A 12,197-nucleotide genomic window follows, 5' to 3' on the forward strand; every position below is an offset into this window, starting at 1 on the left:
TTCCTTCAAACTGATGAAATTTTATTCGCATTAATTTATCAGTATAACATTTTTTATGCATATACAGTGAAACCTGTGTATAACTATACTGTCTGTAACGATAACCTGTCTATAACAATATCTTTTTTTTTTGGTCCCAGCAAAATGTCAGCATGAATAATCAAACTGCCTATAACGATAACCTGTCTATTCCAATATGTATTTTAGGTCCCAACGGTATCGCTGTAGACAGGTTTTACTGTATGTGTATGTCTTTGAAAACCATCATTTTATTGTGTGCATTGTTATTTTCACACATTTTAGTAAAACTCAGTCCCCTATTTGCTACAGAAATAGTCTTGATATTTGCAAGGTTTTTCTACAATTTGAATGTGAAAAAAGTTAAGGGATAACTTTACATAAACTAATGGGTATTGGGTAGCTTACATAATTTATTATTTTCAAGAGAACGATTCATGCCCTGCGTAGCTCCTCTTGACACAAAAACCACTACGAAATCGCTCTTTGTACATTTAATATTTATTGTAAATTTGTACATCCAAATATGGTTCCTTGCAAAATTTAGGAAATAATGCTGTCAATTAGAAAATCAAAGGGGATATAAATAAGTTTTTGAATTTTTCTGACTATAAGATAGAATTTTTGTATAAATGCTATAAAATTTAAATTTTGATTTAATAAGGAGAAAAAGAAATAAAATATATATGACAAAAAATTTCTACCTTAAAAATTTTGCTTGCATCCATACCATAAGATGATGATGGATAGTTGATAAACTGATTGGAATTCCCGCCACGAGATTTCCATGAATATGATAAAGTACCATTCATCTTCTCATCAAATGCATTCATTTTTTCCAATACCTGTAGATGAGAAATTCAACAAGTTCTTATTTTGTGCACATTAATGCATTTAACATTTTGCAAAATTTGATGTTACATGTTCCCTACTGAAATGTTTCAGAAAAAGTACATTTTAGTGGTTTTAGCTTATGAACTAAACAATAAAAAACTTATGAAAATACCAACAAAGACAATTTATTGACTCAGTTGTTAGATTGTGAAAGCACAAACCAGAAATAACAGCCTCAATTGAAAAAGAATGTACTTTAAAGTTTACAAAAAATGTTGGTTCTCAAAATGATTATAAAGGACATAACTATCTATATCTACATAGTAATATGATTAATTTTATTAATCCATTAACCTACTAATTTAGCTAATATTGTAATTTCATTTACTGAAGTATTTCAATGCAAATTCAACACTTAAAACATCTATCCACAAACCAGATGAAAGAACAATCAAATAAATACTAAGAAACTAATCAACTAAGAAATAACATGAAACATTAAATTGAAAATAAATGAACTAACCTCAGCATGACTCAAATCATTTCCAGTGCGCATGTTATGCAAAACATGGTCAACAGCTGAAAGACCAACATAAGTTCCTGGTTGCCCTTTGATAATAACCTCTATTGTTTCCCCAGTTTTATCCTTTTTGTTATTTAGAACGACAGAGAACTGAAAATACAGCACAACATTAGGCATGTAAGAGTATACTTGAAACTGAAAGCATGATGCTAAACATATGCATCATATCTATAAGCTGAGGAAAGGGGGATGAATGAAAAAACATATATATTTATAATTGACTGACATACTAAAACACAATGAAGTTAAATGACTAGTGAAGTGTATTCAAATTTTATTTCATTAATCAGAATCCTACTTTATTAAACTTTGAAGGACTATCAAAAACCTAACATCTATAAGATTACAAAGCAGGAAAAACAAGTTTTTGGATCACAACCGTGTATTCTACCAAATCATTTTATAATTTTGGAACAGAATCTTAAGTTTTGTATAAATGTTAATTTACAATTTTGTAGAACTAATATCCAATGAAAAAGGTTTTGCAGGAAGGGAACATGGTCTGTCAAGTACAACAAACCATATAATGTTTTACAATTAAATACTATTTATTTCATACAGAAACAACAACTTTATATTATAAACAACCAGCACTAAAAAAAATAATACTTTTACAGAGCTTATTTCTATAATGTACTTCATGAAATCTACACAATATATATACATGCATATATGAGGCAGTAAGTAAAGGGATTTAAGTGGCAATAATAAAAGTTTGGAGGTAAACGGTACAAATAGTAGGAGAACCTCTCTTCTATTTTGGGGCAAGTCTTGGGATCTTGGGAGTCTGCTGTCGTACAGCAAGATTTATAAAAAAAAAATCAATGAAAGCCTACCATCTTTAAACGTGCTTTACTCAAAAAAAACTTTGTCCCTCCTTATTGTAACAAAGGAAATTATGTTATAAAATGCGTTGAAAAATTCTCTTCTCTTATTGCAATATATACCATCATTGAAAACATTTAGCTTTTTAAACTTTTAGCGCTATTGATCAGTCTCATTGGTTCTATACTTACATTATTTCGGGATATGCCATCCACGGGAAAAGTTAAGCTATCAGCAACAACTTCACCTTCCCTGGCTATGTCATAAACTACAACAGTTGCTGTAGGTGCCATTTCAGGTGAAAGAGAAACTGCGAATGTTTTGATGCTTGCAGGCATTTCTTCTACTCCAGACAACAGAATTATGCTTTTAGAAATTATCTACAATTAAAAGCAGCACAGTTACAAGCTGATAATTTTGCAGTTAGTCACAATTTTACATCATATCAAAATTAAAAAATACAAACCTGCACTATTAGTGGATTTGCAACAAATTAATGACTTAACTTTTTAATTTGAGTCAAATAACATAAATTAACATTCTACTCCTTTTTTTTTAAATTTTTTTATTCCTCATAACAAACTTTTTGTCAAGTATCTTTAATGAATGAAAGATATTTTTTATAGTATGTAACTCAACAGCTAAACTTAAAAAGATTTTTTGCACATTTCATTCTTTAGTTTTATTCCCTGAAGATAAAGTAAAGGTTTTATTAACATAATGAGATTCAGAAACATCAGAAATTCCTTCAGCGAAGTTAACAAGAAAACTTAATTGATACTTCAGCAAGAAATCCAATCCAAATTAGGACACACAAAAGTGTTTAAGGGCTGTTACTTACAGCTTAAAACACAAAAGAGTCGTACACTTTAACTTTTTTTTTGCATTTCAAAAGTTCCCAGAAACACTAAATTCAGAATGATTATTGACTCATCGAATGAATCATCAGAAGCCTACAGCTGGTTAAAAAAAACTGCTTTTTTAAAACTTACATCCCCTCCCCCTCGAATAAAAACAAGGATTTTTTGAAGACCTGTATTAACACTTTATGAAGCCAAAATAATTACGGTATCATTGTATTTTAAGAGTAGTATTGAGTTTTAGTATGTAAGGGTTGTTATGCAGGGTTGGCCGAATTGGACCCAATTGGGTTGGACCCAATGGGTTTTTTTGAAAAAACCCATTTAAAAAAACCCATTATTTAGCCCACTTTTGGGTTTTTTAAAATTTTGTGAGAAGTTTTTAAAAAAAAATTAATTAATTTAAATACTTTCACAATTTAAACTTCTTTTTTATTTGTTCTTCACCACATACAATGAACACAAAAAATGAATTTTGAGCTTTAATAGTATTTCTTAACTCTTAACGGCATTAAAAATATACTTCAAAGATTTTAAATAAATGTATTTAACTTTTTTCTTTAACTGGTCAATAAATAACTCAAATTATCTTGACCAAGTCTTGTCACGTCTGATTTTCTCAATATTTGTAGATTGTACAGAGGAAACTAATCTAGTTAAAAGACTTTCATGTAAATTATTTTCTGCTAACCGACACGTCACAAATCTCGAATAAACACAAGGTAATTTTTTTTTAGAAATAAACAGATTTTTCCAACGGTCTACAGAAAACAGAACAGGTACAGTATTTTCATTATTTTCAAAAAAGTTTAATATTTCTCCCTCTGTACACAGAAATAGAAAAACAGGCAACATAAAATTCAAAGAAATGTCTTGATTAAGCTGGAATTCAGTAAAAAGGGATTTAAACTACTTGAGACTCTACAGTAGTTTTGCATAACAAAATGAAATACTATAAAGTAAAATGCAAAAAAAAAAAAAAAAATGTAGTAATTAAAAACGAACAATAGATTTTATCACTGGAGAAGTAACTTTGCCTTAACTGTTGGTAATAATGAAAATTCAAAAATCTGAAACTTAAACATTCTTGGGTTTCGTCTTCTTTTATACTTTTCTTCAGAAAGCTCTGAATTTTAACTAGTTTTCCAGCTTTTTACCCGAAGATAATCTTTGCACTTTGTCCATATACTTATGCTACAATATGCTACAAGTACCCCACATTTTCCCTAAAAAAAGACAAAAAAACCCACATTTCTTTTAAAAAACCCAACTTTAGTTGGGTTTTTTTTGGGTTTTATTTAAAAAAACCCAAAAAAACCCTGGGTCCATGGGCTTTTTTAAAAAAACCCGGGTTTTTGCCAACCCTGTTGTTATGACCAAATCCAGAAGACAATTCTTTTGTATTTTTGGGGAAGAAGATTAAACAAAAGTTTCTGCTTTGTTCTGTGCATTTGGATGAGTGGGTTCTTTTATATTTTTTACTGTAACAAGTGTCTTACAAATGAAATCTTTTTTTTTTTTTTTTTTTTTTTTTTTTTTGTATTTCGAACTAAGATTATGTCAAATATTTTTCTGGGTTTCTCTACTTCGAGATATCAAGCATCTACTGTAGATACTTACCAAATATGAAAACTGTTTCACATAATAATCTGCTCTGACATGGAAGATAATGTATTCTCCAACCTATGAGAATGAAAGATAAGCTTTAAATTCAACAAGTATGGAATCTTCTGAAATCATCAAAAATGATAGAACAAATATCATTTTTAAAGTTGAAAATTATTTTTAAAAATAATAAGGCTTCAGCTTCTTTTGTATTGATGCACAAAATATTTACTTTAGGATCCCGAGTGCTTGTGGACACCTGAATATGACGATTACTAGGCGCATACGATGCATATGCAAGCAAACTTGCCCTGGCTTTTTCTCCCGTTTCATCCACATATCTTGCCTGAAGAAACAAAAATATAGATGTACATATACTGTTAAAAAATATATCTATATGTTTTCATTGTAATCAACTTTTATGTTGAAGTTGAAAACAATCATTTACAAAAAAAAAGAAACTGAAATAATTAGTCATAATCAATACAGATTAAGACTACTTAAATCATAAGTCAACTGTCTAATTATTTTACATGGTAAGTATATGGCAAAAGAAAAAAAACCAGTGCAAAAAAAATATTTTTATATTTTATTTCTTATTTGAAAGCCAATGTATGGGGATTTTTTTTTTTTTTAGGTAACCATCATTATAAAATTCCTCTTGCATGTACCTAAAATGTATGGTTATTCATACCAAATCCATTAAAAGTAAAACAATATATATTTCATACATAGATTAAATTTTAGAAACCAAACAAATAAAATTTGAACAACAAACAAAAATAATGAATCAAAATTAAAGCAATTATTTTACATTATATGCAATGAAAGTTATTTTCAACTGTAAGATTAAAACAAGATGTACCTCTAATGTCATTGAATGAATATCGTTGAGAGATGAAAGAGAACCAAAACTGGACAATAAATCAGTAGTAATGTCCCAAATACCAAACTGAATAGGGGACATTTGTTCATATCTTGTCTCTAGTTGCCTTTCTTCTCCATACTTGAAATGCACAGTAGTAATAATTTCCAGTTTTTGATCATTGAGTCTCCAAGAAGGCAAAGGAGACCCATCATAAAATGATACAGCAACCTATATTTTATTGAAAAATATTATAACGGCATGAATCTAACAGACAAGAAAAATGAGCCAAATAACATATGTTGCAGTGTATCATACATTTAAAAATCACGACATAAATACATATAAACATACGAGGGTCATTCAATAATAAAAGAGACTAACTAGCGTGAGGAAAAGACTAGGTGTCGGTAGAACAAGATTAATACATTTGGGATCTTAAGTTGGTCTCACTGGGATGAGTTCTAATCAGCTGATTAATCAACACTGCTCTTTTTATAACCTCAAAATTACATTAAACAATGTTGGATTCTCTTGAAAATTCCACACTGGTTAAACAATGCTCTGTGATTTGTTTTTTGGCTGCTGAAGGTGAAAAACCAGGTAATGTATACCAGAATGACTCAAGTGTATGGTGAAAGCTGCATAACCTGTGGAAATTTTCAATTTGGTTGAACAGTTCAAAAATCGTCGAGAATCAGTGTCTGACAAGCAACATTCTGGCTGGCCTATTGAAGTTTCAACTTCCTAGCTTTAAACTTGAGCTGTTGACATTATTCCTGAAGACCAGCATGTCCTGGTGGAAATGATTGCAGAAGAAGTTCAAGTTATAATTGGTACAGTAATATTCAGAGGAGAAGAGTGATCCTCCAGCAAGACAACGCATGTCCTCATGTTGCTCAACTAACATGTGAAACCATGGATAAAATGAGCTGGGATGTACTGCTTCATCCCCCATATCAGCCCTGAGTTAGCACCTTTTGACCTCCATTTGTTTGGTACACTGATTAAGATATTACAAGGGTAAAGTTCCAGAATAACGAGGATGTCATGAAATTTTTGGGAAATTGGCTCCAGCATCAAGACAAAGAATTATTTGCAGTCAGTAAAAAAAGCTCATAATTCATTCGGATAAGTGCATAAAGGTTTGAGGGGAAATATGTTCAAAAATAAGAAAAGTTTTATTTTGCAGGGGTGCCCACCTAAGGGGGGGTCATGGCGCAGACTGTGCAATTGATTTTTTTTTTTTTGGGGGGGGGGGTGATGAGGAGCATTTTTCTTATTTTTAGGAGGCTCTTGCTTTTGTAGGGGCAGTCTCTGCAATATTGAGGGGGGTGCGCCCAGGGCCGCGCCGTCCCTATGTGCAAGGTCGTGCAGGGCACGACGGCACCAGAGTCAAAAAGGCGCCGAGCTCTACTGATCAAAAGTGTTCCAAATCGGAGAAAAAAATCTCCAACCGAAAAAAAAAATTGACCATTTAATTTTTGAATGGTGGTGGTGAAATTATACTGCAGATTGAAACAATCAATCTGTCTCGCTGCCTATCTTAAAGGAAAAATTATTCCCTTGTTGTGTCAAAACTTGCTTTTCCGAAGCGCAACACTTGACGCTAACTACTGCTTAAATTAGCATTTTTCTTCCCAATGTGCAGCCGTGAATGCTATTTCGGTGACGTTTCTGGTTAAGCATACAAGGCGGCGCTACGCAACAAATATGCTATTCCCTATTATGGTTAATGAACTCGAAATAACTTTGAGACATGAATCAAAAATGTACACTAGATTCCAAAATTAAATATTTGCTATGTTTTGATTTTCAGGTACATACGGAAAAGCAAAGGAACTTTTTTCATTCGTTTATTAGGTCTTAAATGTGTTCTTCAAATTATGTTTCATTTTTTAAATAAAAAATGTAGAGTACTACCACCATCTCGAGCAAATTTTGGTATGTATTAATAGTTCATGTTTTTTACTTTAACGGTTTAAGATGTATAATAAGTCCGTAGTGTCAATAAAGGGTATGGATGCGCCTTGCAATTAAACCGAAGGGAATGCTTGAAAGGGATTTCAATGCATATGAAAAAATTCCGTGAGTAGTATTAGTCAACTAGAAAGTCGCCCGTCAAGGTATGACGAGTGAAAATTGCTTCTATTCTTCTACATTTGAACGAAGCAATCGCCTGTTTGATGATATTTTGAGAGTTGAGAGTTAAACCCGAACTCCAGTGGATTAACCCTAAACTCCAGTGGATAGCGTTAATTTTCAACCACTTGTTTGATTCTTCATTCCCCTAAAATGACTGTCTTCCCAGTAAAACAGTTAAGTTACCGGATCGAGTTCAGCCTTTTCACAATAAAGCCTTCCTTGCATGTTAAACATTACCAACACACATTATCAAATTATCATTGCTTGGCGCGAGTTTCATTGATGAAACACGCGCGTTACAGATCATCGGCTATTACTTATATGAGGATTAATGAAGATTTTAACTTCTTGTATTTCCTCGTGAAATATTTTATGATATTCTGAATCACTCAAGTAGGAAAATGTAGAAACATTTCATTTTTAGTGCTAAGATCTTCACACTTCAGTTTATAAAATATAGGTCGAAAATCTTAGTTCTATTTAAAATAATTTTTTAATTAAAAATTTCCATGACCAAGCCCCTGAAGCCCCCCCCCCTCGAAAAAAAATTATTACAGATCGTCCTCAATTTGAGGAGAGCCACTAAACTCCTCGTGCTCTAACAACATTGAAGTTAGCCTTAAATTGCGTTTTTGGAGCTTCTATTTCAAAAAATTGCCGAGACCCTAACCTTACTAGAGAATGGTCGACAATTGCGTTTTTAAGTCTTTAATTTAAAAAAATGTATGGGGAGGGGTGTCCCAAACCCTGTTATAATACCAAAGAACGACGAAAGTTGAGCTTTTAAAATTACAATTTCAAAAAAATTAAGAGGGAGATCCTCTGATTCTTTCTTCCTAATACAATTAAGTACGTTTAAAAAATCTGCATTTTGAGGACTTTAATTTCAAAACATTGGGAGGGGACGCTTAATCGATCAAAAACTCCTTAAGTCCTATTACTTTCCCTAACGGCAACAAGTATGGTCTATATTATTACCCGCGTTTTTAAGACATTAATTTCGGAAAATATTGAAGAGATTCCCGGAACTTTTCTCCTTCTTACATCTCCAAAGATCGCATGAAATTGCGTGTTTAGGCTGAAGAAAAATTGAAACTAAGTTCATGTGAAAAAAAAAAAAGAGTGTTCTCCCCCTACCCTAAAATTAATTTCCAGTTGCGTCAATTTCGTAACTCTTAGCCGATAGTGTCAATCAATTTATTTGGTATAAAATATCTTTAGCATGTAATATACACACGTATACATTTGCTTTCAATGCTATTAAAAAAACCTTATGTTTCAATAAATGTATTTAAGTGTACATTTTAACAAAGCATAAAATACATGACATACACCGCCAGCTCAGTCAATTCCAGCCAAGGACTACAGTTTCGTGCTTATTAGCACTCATCAGCACGGCATAGGAAGTGACTGAGCTGGAGGTGGAAAACCTCTTAAGGAAGGGTGGCCAAGGGTGCCAAGCAAACTGGTAGCTAATATAGAATTAGCGCTGACCAGACGAGTGACCGAAGCAATGGTTCGGTTCAACTCGAAGATTGAAGGCGAGGCAAGGTATATTCAAGGGGGGTAACTTACTGAATAAAGCATAAAATGTTTACACAGTTTTTTTTTTGAATAAATTAAATGCCTAAGGTATTTTTTCCACATTATATTTGTTTACAAAACTTCACTCCAGGTGTTAACCATATTTTCCCCCGAATACCAGTGCATGAAGGCGCTCAAAAGACATTTGCACGACGGCGCCGATTGAGCTTGGCGCGGCCCTGGGTGCGCCCTTGCTCTTAGGGGGGCACCCCTGTATTTTGTAGGGTGTTTCTCCATATCAGTTTGTCCTTTTAATTAATGAATGACCCTCGTATAAATACCGTCTGTTCTGGAAAGCAAAACTAGCACTCAAGATCAATTTCACTTTAAAAGGATGATACGTTGAGTATGGGCATCTGCTCTGCTTTGCTATCTCCATTGTTTATGCTACTTTGGAAGAACTGCATTTAAAGTTTATTATTTTACTTCTAGGATTTAACCCTTATTTTGACAAAATCAGAGCGGACATGAAGCATGGATAAATTTGCTGGAGGTTTCAGTTAAGGAAAATAGACAGTACAAGTATATTTCAATTTTATTTTTAAAAAAACAATGAAAAACAATTATGCTTGCCCACTCTTAAAAAACATATTTTTTTCAAATGTGAAAAAGTATATAATAGATCAGCATTAATGACTTTTTTTTTTGGAAAATCACCAAAAATTAACAAAAAAAAAACATGTTTTTCTCTTGTCCTTTTATTCAAAGTCGCAAAGGCAAATTTTACTGCAATTTACACAGAATCTCAATTTTTTAAGTCATAAACATTCAAATAACTTATATAAATAATTTAAAAACATTGCAGTATATTTTTCTTCACAAAGACAACAAGTACACTTTTACATAGTAATGTGAACCTAGCTGTGAGAGTTTCATGCAGAAATAAAAGGATCTTGGCTTCTTTTCTGGGATTTTTTCTAAATTGTATTACAAAAAAAAAAGTATAACATTTTTTCGTAATGTTATTGAAAGAGTTTCGAGGGTCCCCATCCGAGAAACTTTTCCAAATTAAAACCTTAAAAACGTAATAAGAGGCCATCTTTGGTTACATTAAGGGAAGGATTTGTGTTTGAGGAAACTTCCCCAGCAATTTTTCAAAATTGTAGCTTTAATTAATACTTTTGATGATCATTAATGAGTTTAGGAACAAAGGAGCTTTGATATTTTAGTCAAAAATAAAAATGCATGTTTGTTTTTTCTAATCTTTTGAATGGCCTTCAATTTTCATTGCACCAGTTCTGTTTGTAAACTATTTCTCTCGAAATTCATTATTTTAATTATTTTTCACCAGCTTTTCTTTTCTTTTCTTGTTAACAAAACATTTTTAGGATGTAATACTAAATTTAACTGGATGTTAAAAGAGTTCAAAAATCAAATTTAAAACATGCAGTGATGTTTTTCTTCAGTATAGGTGTCCTTGCTGTTCTGTTGATGTAATAGTTTCTGGTTCCTTGTCTATTTATTTTGTTTCCTTTCATTTTTCGTTCATTTGTCGTTTGGATTGCATTGGTGAACAATTCATTCTTCTTTTTATGCAATGATGAAGGGGCTTGCATTTGTTAGCCTCGAAACAGCTGTTTGCTGAGTTTTTAACTCTCTTTTAAATGTGTTTATTTGTACTTTATACACATTGTGTCATTTTACTTATGCAAAGAAAGCTAAACAAACTTCAAAACTAGCACATTAATTAGAAAATCATGAAAAGTATTTAGAGCACTTGAATTACAATTAATGCAAAAGGAAATTAAATTTCTGACTTACATAACATCTAAATGGCATGGCTGGTTTAAAAACTTGAGGACTTGATCCAAGGAAGTTTAGTTTTATGTTTGATTTATATATAACAGATTGGGCAAACCCAATCTGAATCTGATTCAGGAACCTTTCACCAACTTCAACTATCACAGTTAACTTTGAACGATCAAGGTGTGACATTGCTCTTCGGAGATCATTCATAGGCAGTTTAAATTCAACATATCCACTAAACTGGAGGAAAAAAATTAATTTTCAGCAAATTATTTCAATACAATAAAATAGAAACATAGTGACAAATCAACAAATAAAATTGTAAATAAATTATTTTGAAAAAACTAAAACAAAATAAATACAATTAAATGTAATTAGTTTACACAAATTTATTGATTGTAAATTTAAGCATAAATTTAAACCATTTTAATAAAAAAATTACATCAGAAAACCACCTAAAGTAGATTTAATATGAGCTGAATTATGTCACCACAATTGAAGCATTTAAGTTATCAATGCCACAAGAAAAGCTACAAACACATTTACACAAAATGTAAGACAAAACATGAGGCAAGCCATATAATAATTTTAAGCAATATTTTACCCAACAAACTTGTTGAATAAAATAAGTACTTTTCACAAAACTAAGGAGGGAAAAAAACATATTTTAACAAATCTTAAAAACTAAAACAAATATTTACTTCATACACTGACCAAGTCTGAGCTGATACAACTATTAATGAGCTGATACAACCAGTGGCGTACCCAACATGGGTGACACTTGGGGCAGTAATTTGTGGTGACACCCCCCACCCTTTGGGAAATTTTTCAAACTTGTAGTCTTAAAAATGCATTTAAGCTTCGTATTTTTCAAAAACTTGTAATTTCAATTTGGGTGTCAGTTCCCAGACGGGCGACACCAGGGCCGACTGCCCCCCCCCCCCGTAGTGACCCCACTGGATACAACTATTAAGGTTACTAGAAATACTAATACAATTCTTACATAATTCAGGAAAAGCTTAGTTTCTGGCAATAAACCATAACGTTTATGATGCTTCTGAAGAGGTTCCACTGTCGCTTTTACTGTTAGATTGCCGTAAACTGGAGCACCACTAGTATAACTGTAAGAAAT

The 12,197-nt window shown here is 32.0% G+C and overlaps 1 protein-coding gene across 1 annotated transcript in view; it reads right to left on the reverse strand.

The window, feature by feature from the left end:
- Positions 1 to 12,197, reverse strand: part of LOC129218907 (CD109 antigen-like) — a 69,125-nt gene that overhangs the window by 32,752 nt on the left and 24,176 nt on the right. The window contains 8 exon segments of the mRNA XM_054853229.1: positions 723 to 863; positions 1,376 to 1,525; positions 2,452 to 2,640; positions 4,741 to 4,803; positions 4,958 to 5,071; positions 5,591 to 5,821; positions 11,081 to 11,305; positions 12,069 to 12,186. Of these exon segments, the coding sequence (XP_054709204.1) occupies positions 723 to 863; positions 1,376 to 1,525; positions 2,452 to 2,640; positions 4,741 to 4,803; positions 4,958 to 5,071; positions 5,591 to 5,821; positions 11,081 to 11,305; positions 12,069 to 12,186 (1,231 nt within the window).

The sequence above is a fragment of the Uloborus diversus genome, chromosome 1 (assembly GCF_026930045.1).
Source record: "Uloborus diversus isolate 005 chromosome 1, Udiv.v.3.1, whole genome shotgun sequence".
Lineage (NCBI taxonomy): Eukaryota > Metazoa > Arthropoda > Arachnida > Araneae > Uloboridae > Uloborus > Uloborus diversus.